Source organism: Hypomesus transpacificus, unplaced genomic scaffold, assembly GCF_021917145.1.
Source record: "Hypomesus transpacificus isolate Combined female unplaced genomic scaffold, fHypTra1 scaffold_91, whole genome shotgun sequence".
Classification (NCBI taxonomy): domain Eukaryota; kingdom Metazoa; phylum Chordata; class Actinopteri; order Osmeriformes; family Osmeridae; genus Hypomesus; species Hypomesus transpacificus.
Genome location: NW_025814042.1, coordinates 523,117 through 538,708, shown reverse-complemented (window position 1 = coordinate 538,708; position 15,592 = coordinate 523,117). Strand labels below are relative to the sequence as shown.

At 41.4% G+C, this 15,592-nt stretch overlaps 2 protein-coding genes and 1 long non-coding RNA gene across 5 annotated transcripts; 2 read left to right on the top strand and 1 right to left on the bottom strand.

The window, feature by feature from the left end:
* Positions 1 to 528: 528 nt before the first annotated feature.
* On the bottom strand, positions 529 to 7,600 carry LOC124466324. Of its 3 annotated transcripts, XM_047018137.1 has the most exons (5): positions 7,484 to 7,600; positions 5,951 to 6,017; positions 1,633 to 1,850; positions 1,198 to 1,357; positions 558 to 853 (listed from the first exon to the last, which is right to left on the bottom strand). In XM_047018137.1, the coding sequence occupies exons 1-5, from the start codon at positions 7,598 to 7,600 to the stop codon at positions 723 to 725; spliced, it is 693 nt and encodes a 230-aa protein (XP_046874093.1). In that variant the 3' UTR covers positions 558 to 722. The 3 variants fall into 3 exon arrangements, with proteins under 3 accessions (XP_046874095.1, XP_046874093.1, XP_046874094.1); XM_047018139.1 differs by lacking the exon at positions 1,198 to 1,357 and having other exon boundaries at positions 529 to 853; XM_047018138.1 differs by lacking the exons at positions 1,198 to 1,357; positions 5,951 to 6,017; positions 7,484 to 7,600 and adding exons at positions 2,246 to 2,398; positions 2,489 to 2,586.
* On the top strand, positions 3,911 to 7,588 carry LOC124466330. Its single transcript, XR_006955922.1, has 2 exons — positions 3,911 to 6,367; positions 7,500 to 7,588. It is a non-coding gene; the product is annotated as an uncharacterized LOC124466330 (long non-coding RNA).
* A 5,659-nt stretch (positions 7,601 to 13,259) lies between the features above and the next one.
* LOC124466310 lies at positions 13,260 to 14,860 on the top strand. Its single transcript, XM_047018106.1, has 5 exons — positions 13,260 to 13,276; positions 13,525 to 13,670; positions 13,795 to 13,957; positions 14,262 to 14,410; positions 14,515 to 14,860. Exons 1-5 carry the CDS (start codon positions 13,260 to 13,262, stop codon positions 14,691 to 14,693), a joined length of 654 nt encoding a protein of 217 aa, XP_046874062.1. The 3' UTR covers positions 14,694 to 14,860.
* Positions 14,861 to 15,592: the final 732 nt, after the last annotated feature.

Below are 15,592 nucleotides of genomic sequence, written 5' to 3'. Positions count from 1 at the left end.
AACCGATGCTCCAAGTGTGGCATCTCACGGGACACAACTGTCTTATATGAGCGAAGCAGGTTCAGGCATGGCACTCAGGCAGCGCGCGTCATACTACCCATCGCCGTGTCTTAGCCCATAGGCTTAGCTTGATAGGCGGCGCCATAAAGTCGTCACATGCATGCACACGCATCCTCGTTTACCTTTGTGTTCTGCGCTGCTGCCTCCCACCACCATCCCCAGATAGCAAAAATCATCTGGCCCAGATCCGGGCCAGAGCCTCCATAAAGTCTGGGCCAGATCCGTAAAACGGACTCGGGCCGGTGTCCAACGGCACAATGGGCCAATACCGGCGCGGATCCGTTTTACGGATGTGGTTCACATCCGGACCGACACTGGGCCAGTTCCAAAACGGCAACGAATATTTCGGTTATATTCCCCATATATGTTAGTTCACGCTCAATATAGTTCTCAGTAAGAAAAAAAAACATGAAGATTTTCAAATAAAATACTTTTATTAATTTTCAAGCCATTAGTTTAAATATATGTACATTCTCAAATTTTAACATAACAAAAAACACAAATGTATAAAAATACAAATAATAAAAAATACAAATCTTTTATTAAATCAAATCAAATGCATAAGAGGAAGAAAACCATGTCCTAGTTTAATGATTCACTTTAACAATACTAAATGCACACATAAAACAGGAATGAACAATGAGTTAGACAGAAGACACAAACTAAGAGGTCTCCTTGGCCATCGCCCTGTCTTTGCGGCCGCCTCCCCTGTCAGATGCCAGGTTGAACCATCTTATGGCGCAAGAGTCAATCTCACTGTCCGGTGCACTCTGATGATTCTTCCTTACAGCTTCTGTTGAGGGAGTTTGTCCATCACTTAATAAAACTGTCACTAACAGATATTCTGAATGTTCCACTTATTCCAGCTAATTCTTCATTGCAGTGGTTCTCAAACCTGTCCTAAGGGACCACCTGTCCTGCATGTCTTAGATGTTTCCCTGCTCTAACAAACCTGATTCAAATGAATAGGTCGTTATCTTGCTCTGTAGAAGCCTGTTTACGAACATGCATTTGAATCAGGTGTGTTGGAGCAGGGAAACATCTAAAACATGCAGGACAGGTGGTCCCTGAGGACAGGTTTGAGAACCACTGCTCCATTGTTTTGACAGCTACTTCACTGTATTTTACAATACTTACTGATTAATAGAGTTCTCGTGAGCATTTCTTTGAAACATTTTTTGCCATTTACTCCTTTCCAATTAATTCTTTTGGCCACTGTGTCAGAGAAAATCTTTGATAGAACATTCCAGGATATTCTCTTGGTGTTCTGTCCTCCTACTGCACCAAGCGCAGAAATCTGACAAGATAAAAAAAGGTTTCTTCTTGATCAAAAGACAAAATATTTGCTACAATTATGCACAGTTTTGTTGGCTCATGAAATCAGGTCTAAAAATGTTGTTTTGTGAACTCTATGAAGTTTGCAATTCTGCATCAAATGCTGGGTTTATCTGAACAGAACCCTGCACTCAACACCAGCTAAACAATATTAACACCCAGTAGACTAAACAGCAGTGATGGATGTCGCCTTAAAGGTGATGATGTAAAAAGACAATGAAGTTGTTGGCTTTATACCATGTTTTGCTTAGCATGAGAATTCCTTGAGTCTTTCAGCCACTCCTCCAACTCCTCCACTTCAGACATGGTGGCCAGTGGGAAACTCATATTGTCCGGCATCTCAGCCACTGGAGTTTCTGTACCCACTCTTGCAGCAAGACTGTTGACAGCAGCAGCAAGTTGCATTTGTTGCTGCTTGATGTGTTCCAGCAGGGTCAGGATGTGCAGCTGAGCCGCTACAGAAAGAGTTAAGAAACAATTAAAAGTGTTACTTTTAGCTGTTACATGCTATTCCTCTCTTCATCATTTATTTATCTATCATATGAAGTATGATATATATTAGGGGTGTCAAACCCTGGTCCTCGAGGGCCGCTGTCCTGCATGTTTTAGATGTTTCCCTGATCCAGCTCACCTGATTCGAATGAATGGTCGTTATAACAACCCATTTAATTGAATCAGGTGTGTTGGAGCAGGGAAACATCTAAAACATGCAGGACAGCGGCCCTCGAGGACCAGGGTTTGACACCCCTGAATATAGTTTCAAAGAGCACATAATGTAAGTAGAAATATTTTTTCATATTGACTTATTTAACCATTTATATGGTCACAGTCTGTTTTAAAATGATTGTACCAGAGCAAGGAACAGGTCCAGTGCCGGTCTTCCCCAGTCTAAAGCTAGGAACGAAAAGGTGGTCTTGGCCATTTTCTGACAGAGGGGTGGCAGAGATCCGCCACACAGGACTTGAGGGCAGACGCGTAGGGGTGTCAACCAGTGACATTGGAGCTGAGGACAGGTAGGTAAATTGAGCACATTAAGAACAAAGCCATTTGATAAGACCTGTGATATGAAATTGTTTTTTTGAAGTAGGCCTACCTGTGTCACAAGCACGGTCAGATTGCCTCCTCAAATCTGGACGATGTCCAGCAGAGAAGTGGTGTGGAGGACTTGGAAGCATGTAAGGTGGAGGGCTAGGGACAAGTGGTGCAGGAGTTGTAGTATGCCTCTGGCCTGGCAGAGGTCTAGTAGTGGTCTGGCAAACTACATTGAGAGTGGGTGGAGGAATAGGAGGCAATGGAGTGGAGGTGCGTCTTCTCTTGTTCCTCTCATCTGCCTCACTGTCAGAGTCTGTATCACCAAAAATGATCCTAACAAGCAAAGCAAAACAGCTAACAACCTGGTATGTGCAACATAAAAACTAGTTTAGAATTGAACAACATTGGCTAATTACTTATCCTTATTAAAAACATCATCTGTTTGTAACTCTTAAGTGTTACAGATCCCTCAGATTTTCTCTTACCTTGGCTTACTTTTTCTTTTCTTCATAATTACTTGTTCCTCGTCATCAGTTTGTAACTCTGACGTGTTACAGATCAGTGAAACCCTCAGCTTTTCTTTTGCCTTCATGTAGTCACCTGATAAGTTTTGAAAATCTGAATTATTAGTAAATAATTAAATATAAACTTTCAAATATTTAATGATTTAATAATTTCAATGCCTTATTAAGTTAACTTTCTAAATGGTTCCGTACCAGCTCTAAAGAGGACTCGAACATCATACTGTTTCCAGTCTGGTCCTGGATCCTCCCGTTTTTGGACAGCTCTATTGATGCGTTCATCACTTTTGTAGTTTGGCCACCAAGTCACACCATCTTCAAACCACGAGTCTGATATAATGTTTACTGTTTTTGTTTCAGTAAATTCCACAACTATATACATCTGAAAAAGAAAATACTACGGATTAAAATGAGCATTATTTCATAATTTCTTTGGAAATAATAACCCAAAATGTTTTCCATTCATTAATTGTCTTTCTTTGTAGTCGTTTGTATTGTTGTTATAGTCTGACTTTCAACACGTTCTGAGTGCACTTATTGTAGTTAGTTTCTGTATGTCTTACCAACCATTTTCGTTAAAGATACTTACATCATTAAAATTCACAAGTATCCAGAACCCTTTCTGGGCCCTTTTTCATTTGGAGTAAATGTGCTGTTTTTCTGTTAGTCTGGCAGTCATTTGTCTTATTATTAGTCATTGGTCTCCCACTACTCAAACTCCCCACCCTCCCTCCTTATACCCACCACTCCAACTATGCCCTGTCACTATGCATGTGTAAAAAAGGCATGACAACAAACTTATCTTTATAAGGTAAGAGGACACACTTAAAGGAAATGTCTGACACTTTAGCTACCTTAAAAGGTCCTGTTGGTTGAGACACAATACATGTTCTAAGAAAATCTGAGCCCATAGGATAGTTAAAGAACCTTTCAATTTTTGAGAAAACTTTGAATACTACATAAATTCCTTCCACAGATTGAGTGATGTTATGTAAAACACAGATATCTCTGCCTATAGCAAAAACATTATCGCCTGTGGAAACTTTCACTGTCCATTCTTTAGTATGTAGCTCTCTGTACTGTGCTTCAGCTTGAAGGCCATCAGGAACAGGTCCAACATAATGTTGCCTTCTTAGACCCTCACGACAACCAATGCTGCAGATCTTTTGAACCTCTGATAACCTTCGTACTACCTGAGCAAGAGGAAATTCAGGCTTTCTAACACACCTCTTCAGTTTATGAAGGTAATTTTCAAATGGAAAAGCAGAGATAGTGTCCAAACAACCATGCACATCTGCATCTGCAGACAGGTGGACCAAGGAATGGACATTATACACTAAGGCATCTCTGCCGTACAGCTCCCCAAAATGACTAACAAATGTGGAGAGCAGTGTGTTTGCATATGTACTATACATATGGACTAGCTGTGGACTGACAAGGATGGAAATACCTGTAGATAACAACATAAAGTTGTTATATAAATTACTGTCTAAATATGGTTCCAGAACAACAGGGCCTGTATACAAGAGAAATTGTCTGAACTCTGTAACTTTCCAACGATCTAATTCTCGAAGGGATCGGGGTTTCCTTGCAAACTCTACTGGTATATACCTACGCATCTGAGTTAGACTTTCTGAAATCCTGTCAACAAGACTAGAGGACAAACGAAACATCAGAGGGCCCCTCAGCCAAATGTTTAGCAATCGTCGCATTACACCTAAACATGCAAGGTGCATGTAATCAAGGGGAAACCGAGTTACCATACCAACATCTAAATTAGAAAATCCATGAGGTCCTTCATGGTGATGATCCTCATCAGCTCTCTCTGAAAATGATGAGTCAGTCCGTAACATGTAATTATTTAAAGGGTAAGTCATTCGTCTGTTAATGTAAACACCTGGCTGGGAACATTTATCACATCCGTGATATCCATTGTGAGCCTTTGTGTTTTTTACAAATGCCCTAGCAGGTGTATCACACACAACAGAAACCAGTTCAAGGAACACTTTTTTCCCACTGAAATCAAAACCTCTCTGTAGCTGTTGTAACTCACATGTGAAGTCTCGCAAAAATTCTTCAGCTGGATAAGGTTTTTTACTGCCACAAAAAATGCCTATGACAACAGGTTCCTTCATTGGAACACTTAACAGAAGTCCTAAAATAGGCCAAAACTGAATATTTGTGCTTTTAAACAGTGGTAACCCATCAATATTAATCTGCAGCTTGAATTTAAAGCCATCAGCAACATTGCGTATATGTTGAGATAAGGTGTTACGAAGCGCTGCCAAGATACCTGTATAATGATACAACCCACCACATTTTTCTTGTATTTTGTAATTAATTTCTGTTTTGAGGACAGTCCTAGCATCTTTTGGCAGTTCTGGGTGGTACACCCTCAACAGGGTAAGGAGGGCTGTGAGCGCGACCAAAGAAATACTGAACTGTACAGCCCAATTGGCTAAGCTGTCCAAAAGGCTCACATGCTCTTCATCAGTGTCATCATCAGACTCTGAAACCATTTCTTCTCCCCCCCATTCTATGTCTGTGTGATGGTCATCTGAATTGTCATCCTCCACTTGAGGAGTAACGCTAGAGTCACAATCATGGTTGCCATCGCTGTCATTGGTGTTGTCACATGGGTCTGCCCTGTTTTCTACCGCCTGTTCTGTTAAATGAGAGTCGTCTGCAATGTCATGGAGTCGTTTTTCTAATGCAAAGCGTGCCCTCTGCCTGACTCCGGAGTCTGTTAATGGAGGTTGCCTCCTTTTCATCTTCTCTCTAAAATAGATTCTGACAGAAATACATGTTTTAGGGTCCATCTGGGGTTTAACCCCAGCCCTCTACTGATCTTTATTTATTTATTTTCCACTGTATATGTGTGTGTATCAGACATTTATCTGAATAACAACAAAGTTAATACAAAAACAACTAAACAAGTTAACTTTTTACTCCTTATACCCATAAATATTGTAACACATTGTATGTTTGTGTGTTTGACTCACCTTCCTGTTGTGCTGAAGACGTGATGTGTGACTCCTTTCTGTTACAGTATTCCAGATAAACCTCAAACTGAAAGAACATTTTTTACATGATTAAGATTATTATTGTTTTAACAAATGAATACGATCAGATATTATTTCTCAGATCAGAATCAACTAATTAAATGCCGTTTCAAATTATATGGTGAAATAATAAAATACAATGGAAAGTGCATGATTTTTGATTGGCCGATTGACTCTGAAAACTAGCTATTCACAAGCGACAACTTGCTTCTGAATGGTCATTTCAAGTAATTGACAGTTGCCGTTGCCAATGCTCATCCATATCCTGTCTGGCTAAAGATCCTACTGTACTGTAGGACTGTAGAGCTACAAATGAGCAACGGACAGCGACGTTGAAGAGAACTGTTCAACATCGAGGTAAGCGTGATAATATAATAATATAAATAACATGTGCAACAAGTCATATTTAATTAAAATGATGGAACACAGTGTATTTGTTACGTTTGTGTCGTAGCTTGCTAACTATGGCATATCTGGCTAATGTTCCGTTAGTAGGACCGAGCTACAGTAGACAAAGCTAGAGCTAACAGTACATTAGTAGCTCGAGCTAGCACTATAGCTACTGGTTTATTTTATAGCAGTTCTTCCAGTCGTGGTTTTACAATAGCTTTTAAAATTGTAGAATGGACAAACCAATCGGTAATTACTATGTATATATACATATAACAAGTTGGTAGCTACAGGTCTATCCATAAAGAGGCATGCCCGGCCAGTAGAAATAGCGTTAGCTTAGCTCTAACAATTTAACAGAGCACACCACTGGATCGTATTCGATGTAGCTATATTGCTAGCGCCATCTAGCTACAGCAGCTAGTATACGCACTGTATAATGAGATGTACACTTACATTAAGTCATTTTTAGTTACAATAATATTATAAACTTCTATCTACTTACTCAACGTTACTTTTCAAAAGCTGGTACTGTATCGTTAGACCACCTAGTTTGCTGGTGTCCTCTAACTGCCACAAATAACGGTTTGTGTCCGAATGTTTAGCCACAAATTCACGAGACAGCCATCTCGTGCGATCAGCTTGCCCCTTGTTGATTATAACTGGACAAAAACATTTACAGTACTTGTTTGTACCGGTTTAACGTTGTTTTTATATACAGTTTGGGATGTAAAGTAATATACGAGGTCTATCGGTATACTGCAAAAGTAAATGCTTAACTGATAGTTGCCATGCACTTCTAAAAGTCTAACAGCAAATGTCAAATTATGTCAAAAATACCTTTAAGTCATGAGTTAGCTCGGCTATTTAACCAACTAAAGACCTCCTTAATTACCAGAGTAGGCCTGTTGGATTACTCCTCCTCTTCTAATGTTATGTTCTGATTGCCAGTGGGTTGTTGTTTATGGTGACTCTTATTTAGCATGTAATGGGCAAATATTTAACATGGTTCTGTAGCAAGATGAGTTTAATTTTCTTGGCTGTTTCTGTAAGAGCATCTGCTAAATGACTAAATGTACTTACTACTTTTATTTTCCAGTGAGCAGAGCGTTGAAGATTCTTCCTGGTGATCTGCTGCCCATCATCAACAGTGTTGGGGACTTCTGTGTGCTTCTTCTCACTTCCTGCTATAACAACCATTCTCCATTCCACAAATATAGCTGTTGTTTCTACTCATTTGTCAATTGTGTACAGCAATTAAGTGCCAAGAGGGTGTGGGTTTTCATTCAAACAACCACTATACCAGCTGATTTTACAATTGAATTGCTGCTCTTTATTAAACGGGAGCCACAAAGTGAAATCAGATGGTGTAGTCGTGCTTGGTTACGTAAATGTTTTTCAAAGTTATGTAAATGTTTTTTTAGCACGGTAGGCAATTTGGTGACAACCTGGCTGGTGTGTCACTGACTATCCAATGTTATCAATCCATATAGCCTCCCTATTATAATTGCACATCCTCATTACAATTTCCAGAGGGCTTCTCTCATAAGCTCCGCTAAGGATATCCCTCCTGGAATATGCACATTCATGTTTGTTAGTTCAGACTGTCAATAAATCTGCCATCTTACAAGTTTAATGCAGTTGACTGGCTTGATATTGCACAGGTTTTGCATCCCTTATGTAAGAGCCATTTTCATTGGTTTATATTTCGCATCAATTTGCACACACCGCATCACTCATGGGAATGTAAAAATGTTTGTTGATGGAGCTTGATGGACACATGTACTTGCATGTTCAATGGAAGAACATTGTGATCAATAAAGGGCCATCAAAACACGGACAACAAGGAGTCTGTAATTTCAACTGCCAGCTACGGAGCGGCGTAAGGTAGAAGAAAGCGCGTCAGGTAGTTATAGACATAGACAGTTTTAAGTCTGTATAGCAGACCCTAAGTGGCCTTAAGTTGTAGTCTTGGCCATTATACATAAACTGACTTTTTAATCACACATTGTGGTGCTAATTGTGTGTTATTGTTTGTTTAACCACCTACATGTGGCTGCACCGAGTTTGCCAACCGTGGTTTCTGATGTTGTATTATGGGGTAGAATGGTGTATAATTGGCCTTGTGTATATCAGGGTGAAGGCAATGAATGCAGGTAGGCCTATGAGTGTGACCATTGACATTGTCTTACAATACAAAGTGTAGCACACAATGAGGGTTAAGGAAAATGTTCCGATGACACAGGTTATTACTGGATAAGAGTCGGCTAAATGACAATGTTATTAACGTAGGTAGACTATTAAATATGCAAGCTGTCTTTTAAACACTCGATGTCCAATACTTTTCATGTCTGGGAATGTGTGAAAGGTGTTTGAAACTCGATTAAGACGTCGTCAATGACGAAAATAGACTGAGCAAATTTGAGTGTAAAATTAATGATAGAGAAATGTCCGAATCCGTTCCAAAAACGGGCCAGTTCCGTAAAATGATACTTTGAATGTAGCATTTGTATCAGATCTGGAACGGATCCGCAAAACGGATGCGACTGTTACGCGGATCTGCCGGAACTCAGCCAGATCCGGCGCGGAATCAGCTGCTATCTGGGTCCCCTTCTCCCCCATCCCCTTCTCCCCCACGTTGTCTGTCTGTTCTCGGCGAGGGGATTTAACTTGGTGCTCCCTGCCTCATGTCATGCATGCTGCAGTGAAGGCAGGGAGCGCTTCCCCATGTACATCCATTCCGCCAATGTTAAACCATTTGTCATGTGTACGAATAAATGGTGAAATCAATCACGTGAGTGTCATGACTGAAATGACATTGGGACCTCGCCTACGAAGCAAAGGTAACCCTTCTAATTACTCTTACATAACCTTATGGGGTTTGTGTGTTCCAAACATGTGTAGCATTATGCCTGGGTAGCATTTAGCAGAGCAGGGTTATCCAAGTATGTTTACCATGATGACTGGGTGCTTTTATCAATTATGTGAGCCATTCACAACAAATTAACGAACCATTCATAGTATGAATAGAACTAGTGTTCATCTGTATTATCACTTATTGGTCTGATCTCAAACAATTGCATTACCTTTTGTAGGGGAGGCTGGTGAAAATTATTTGGTCAATAGGTATGAATGGGTTTATATACAAACGATATGACTGAATAGGATATTGCGTGTTGAAGATGCCTTTTCATTTACTTGTGCTATTGTATGCTTTGTCCTTAGGCACTGAGCTATCCGTAAGAAACACCACTATAATACTCTCCCCCTCCCTCGTTTGAAGTCCTACAGCAGAGGTCGCCAACCTGTCGATCGCGATCGACGTGTCGATCTCGGAGACTTTCCCTGTCGATCTCCAAAATAATTTCAGAAATACTGATCTCCGACTAATTCATGAACGCGGAGGATTCTTAAACTGAACACGCGTTCTCTTGTACCTGGATTTGCATATTGGCCTGTGCGTGTTGCAAAGCAATTCACCGACAGAATAAATGGGCGTTTTTTCCCGAAGACGACCTTTGAGAGACCTGCTATCCCAGGATACCTGTGGGCGTGGTTGCCGTTGGTTTGTTTATTTACCTGGCCGCGTTGTCCACATAGTGTTAGCAAGCATGGCAGAGGCACCACGAAAGAGGGCGAAAAACTACAGTTTCCATCATGAATGGGAGGAGGAATTCATCTTTACCTTGGTAAAAGACAAGAGTGTGTGTATGTTGTGCCACCAGCCACAGGCACTGTCTAAGCGAGGGAATTTGGAGCGGCACCACAACACTAACCATCCGAAATTCAAAGACTGCTATCCACCAAAGAGCGCAATCCGCGCCAAAAAAGTTCAGGAGCTGAAAGTGGAGTTGAAGGCTCAACAGTCGCTTTTCTCACAACCTACGTCTCAAAGTAAGGCTGCAACTGAGGCGTCATTTCGTATTAGCCACATTTTGGCTAAACACAAGAGACCTTTTACAGATGGGGATTTGTTTAAGGAACTATTGACCGTCACCGCAGAGACTGTTTGCAGCACCTTCAAAAACAAAGAGGACATAAAAGCTGCATTCCGTGCTGTGCCTCTTGGTCCTACAACAGTGACACGAAGGATCGAGTTACTGTCGGATAACGTTGGTCAACAGGTGTTGGAGGACTTGTCACTCTGTGAATATTTTTCACTGCAGTTTGATGAATCGCTGGATGTAATGGACACGGCTCAGCTTGTTGTATTTGTCAGAATGGCTTTCCAGGACTTTACAACAAAGGAAGACTTCCTCACTCTTCTCCAATTAAAAGAGAGAACGAGAGGTGAGGATATTTACAACGTTTTTAAAAGCTATGTCCGTGAAAAGAACATCCCCATTCAGAAACTGGTGGCAATCACTACCGATGGGGCACCGGCAATGTGCGGTGTGCACGCTGGTTGTATAGCACTGTGCCGTAATGATCCGGATTTCCCCGACTTCATGAAGTATCACTGTGTGATTCATCAGCAAGCCTTGGCTGGGAAAGTTGTGGACTTTTCTCATGTCATGTCACTGGTGGTCAAAGTGGTAAACTCGATTCGAGCAAAAGCGCTTCAGCATCGCTTATTCAAGGCGTTATTGGATGAGCTCGATTCGGCGTATGGAGACCTGCTTCTGCATGCTGATGTCAGGTGGTTGAGTCGCGGAAAAGTGCTGCAGCGATTTGTTGACTTGCTGCCTGAGATTAAGACGTTTCTGTCGAAAAGGAACGAGGAGCACGAGGAACTTTCAACGGATGCGTGGCTACTGGACCTGGGGTTTCTGACGGACCTAACCGGAAAACTGAACTCGCTCAACCACGAACTCCAGGGAAAAGACCGGCACTTCCTCCACATGATCAGCGCAGTGAATGCGTTCAAGGCCAAACTCTGTGTCTGGACCACGAATCTGAGGAAAGGGACGCTGACACACTTTACAAACCTGGAAAAAATGTCACAGTCCATCAAAGACTCTTCTGACTTTCACCCTGAGCAGTACTGTGTGCACCTGGACAAACTGGCAGCGGAGTTCAGTCGACGTTTTGGTGAGTTAGAAATCATGAAGGATATTGCTGCATTTCTTTCAAACCCATTCCTGCCTATTAATACAGAGGAGGTTGCAGACCAATTCGAGAAAGCATTTGCTTTGCCAAGTGGAGTGGACATGGAGATGCTTGATTTGCAAAATGACATTGAGCTGAAAGCCAGGTCAAGGGACAGTGACTTTTGGGGACTTGTCAGCCGAGAGAAGTTTCCTCTCCTCAGTGCATGTGCACTAAAAGTGAGTGCCTACTTTGGATCGACCTACCTCTGTGAAATGGCATTTTCACAGATGAAAATCACCAAATCCAAGTACAGGAGCCGGCTTACTGACAGACACCTCACAGACTGCCTCAGACTGGCTGTCTCTGCTTATGAGCCAAACTACAAGGCACTCACAGACAGTGTTCAGTCACAGCCATCACACTGACTTGTCACATGAGAAATTTGTCAGTGTTGTGTTGTAACTTCAGTTTATAAATAAAACCGTTCATATCCAGCCTGCTCATTGCAAAAGTGTTTTTTCTTGTTCATATTGTTCACAAAGTGTTTGATTTCATTCAATTACAATAAGGCCAAATATAAAGTTAAGTTGTAAGTTCAGTCTGGAGTCTGTTCTGTCTCTCAACGCCTCAATAGGTAGATCTTCGGGTCACCAAGGCAAAGGTCGGTGATCTTTGGCCTAAAAAGGTTGGTGACCACTGGCCTACAGGCATCAGTGCTATGCCAAAGTGTGGCAGTAGGCACAACGGCTCCTTCAGTCTCTGGGCCATTGTCTTCAACTCCTTTGAAGGGTCTGAGGCCAGAAAAGAGACCTCGTCTTGAATTTGAGGAGGAGGTGGAGGATGTTTCCTATGCAGGCACTGATCCTCAAGATTTAACATTTGATCCTGCACAGTCAGTTACGATGGAGACAGAATCATCTCAGCTTGAGTAAGCAAAGTTTCAACTCTCACATTGTTTTTGAGAAATGCCTCCTCAGTCTGTTCGAGACCTGCCCTGTGTGTACAAGGCACTGTAAAGTCAAGCCACGCAGAAAAGGGTCCTTCGTAGCTGTTGTCGTGGTCGTGTATGCCGCACTATTTGATCAAAATTCTCGCTACAGTCAGAGTTTGGCAAGAAGGTGGAACGTAAGGGACATACCCTTTCCGAAACTTGTAAGGGCGTAATTGTTGGTGAAAGACCAAGAGAATCTCGAACAGGGCAAAAACCCGAACAATTTTAGAATCCCTGCCGGACGCGTTTTTTAGGTCTCGAAAAGAGGACATGTCCGGGTAAAAGAGGACGTCTGGTCACCCTAATTATATCAACAATTTTAGGTGAGGTGTTGTCTTACAGTGAATAATTCCACTCATGTTTATTGACTAAATTTAGGACATTCTGCAAAGTAGGGGAGCTACACGATGATGGATGTGCAGACCAACAAAATCGTAGACATACAGCTGGTGCAGGTATTTGAAATCATTAGGACTAACGCAATTGATCACATGCATATGCACAAGTAGTATTGACAATAGTGTCATTACAAACCCCTATAAGCCTTAGCTGTGTTTTGGCATACACATGTGGTCAAAATGGTCAGAAACGTGTGTGTACATAATCCCCAGTTTTGCCACAAAATGGAAAAAGGTTAATGGATCGCTTTTCTATGTCTGCCTCTTTCTACACAGAGCAACGAGGTGGGGGGAAGCTCATACATGGAGAAGGAGGATCTCATAAGAGCTTTGGACCTCCTACATGGTAGTGGTGTGAAGTTGGACTGCATTATCACCGATCGTCACCCTCAGATCCAAAAGTTCCTGAGGGACCTTAAATCACCCATGACTATGACGTATGGCATGTAGCAAAAGGTAATGTGACCCTTTATTTATATATTGTTCAATACATATAGACGTTTATTAGTAAACACATTTGTGAAGTGGCTATCAGCTTTTACATAAATTGAATTATCACTCACAATTTTTATGTCTTTCTATTTAAATGTAATTAAATTAGGCATGTCAAAGAAGCTGGAACAACTTGCAAAAGACAAGGACTGTGCTTTGGTGAAAAAGTGGCATAGGAGCATAGTCAACCACCTGTACTGGTGTGCCACAAGCTCCCTCTCCGGAACAGAGAAGGTAGCAAAATGGAAGTCTGTGTTGAACCACATTCAAGATGTCCACAGTCATTCTGACCCAGCTTTCCCCAAGTGTGAACATCAACCCAATGCCTCAAAGGACCCTAGCAAGTGGTTTCGACCAGGTGTGTACTATAAAGTGTATTATAAAGTGTATCATAAAACTATGATGTGAGCAAACATGTTGTGTATCTTCATCAATATACATGATTCTAAATTACAATTTACATTCTCTTACATTTCTCTTAGGTTCGACAGCTCTGAACAGGATTGAAAAGGTGCTAACAAACAAGAGGGGCCTTACTGATGTTGAAAAGCTAAGCCAGACATCAACTGTGGAGTCATTCCACAGTGTCATCCAGTGTTTTGCTCCCAAAAACGTTGTTTTCCCCTTCATTGGAATGCTATGCAGGTATGTACAATCAAATATTTAGTAATGCAAATGTGAATGGGGGACCAACTTTCTGCAGAAACTGGTTTTGTTCAGTGAAGGTGTGACATGAGCAATGGTTTGGAGACATCAGGCCTAATTGCCGGCCATCAAAATGCAAATTATTTCAGTTTTAGGCTGCTCTAACTGAAAGGCACTGGTTAGAGTCCAGTTTACAGTTTTAGCAATAGCTTTTGCTATGAGTTTACAGGAATAATTTGATTGGTGTGTGCATACAAAATGATTCACAATTGTATTACAACATTTCTGTTGTTGTTCTGTTTAGGTTGTACCTTGCTGCCATGCACTTCAATGAGAATGCCGAGCGCGCACAACGGAAGACAGCCAAGGGGAAACTAATGTATAGATTGGTGTTCCCAAAGGCCAAAAGGGGAGGTTACACCGTCAAACCAATGAAAACAGAGCCAACAATGTGTACGTTTTAAAAATATAATTTTTATTATAAACAACAAATCAAAATGTGCAACGGCAAAGGCGTTAAAAAATAACTTGTATTCACATCTATTCACACACAACAGGCTATGTCTTCGACATGATGCAACTGGTGTTGGAAGAGATCATCCATGACCCCCTTCCTTATGTGGCTACCGTCCAGCTGATTCCTGTGCCCCAGCCCCTGTGTGTTCAGCTCGACAGGCCTTCCATGGAGGATGCTGTTGCTCAACATTTGTCACGGTTCAGTCAAGGGGGGTTCTGAACCCAACGTAATGCCCTGAAGCATCCGGAAACTCCCTCCGTATGCGCAGCACCACACAAGAGGGGATGACAACACGGACACTTCTTCCAAGGGAACCCCAGCATCAGCTCACAAAAGTCCTGTAGGACAAGTGTCTGCATTGCCTGCAAACAGAACAGGGTGGAAGAGCACACTTTTTTTTTACTATTTATTTTATCATTAGTATTTATTTTACATTTCAGAGTATAACACTGGATGATTGTGTTGACACAAAAATAAAGTTTTTCATTCTGTCTTGATCAAACTGTGTTTTTGTAATATGCTCAACTAATAATTAATTCTTATTGGTTATAAATACTTTATTTATATACTGTATCAGATTGGCCTCACCTTTCCATCCTTCTTATTCTCAAACGGCCATGGTCAACCCTGTAAATATTCATTGCATTTTGCAAGGAATACATATTGAGGCACACCGGATTGAGGCCAGGATGGTCAATCATATAGAATATTGCTTCAGAAACCTGGTCCATTCTTCTCATGACCTGTAAAAAAAAACATGATGACCATGCAGTTACTTCACAATTTTGAATGAGCAGAAAGCAGCATGTAGCTTGTACATGTATCTCCAGTTTTAGTTACCTGAGGTATTTCCCTACAACATATATTTTCTCTATCCAGGGGCATGTGTGCACAGTTTCCACAAGTACACCTGGTAAGGGCAGATGATTGTAAGATCACATATAACTACATGGAAAGAAAGTACTCTCATAATCAGATGGCCTGATCAGCAGAAGAGTACGGTAAAAATATGACTGTACTTTCGTTGCAATCAGTGCTATGAACAGCCCAATGCAGACTGGCTGCGAACTTTTTAGCTAACAGGGCGTCTTGACAAAAAATACCCTATTCGGAGACCT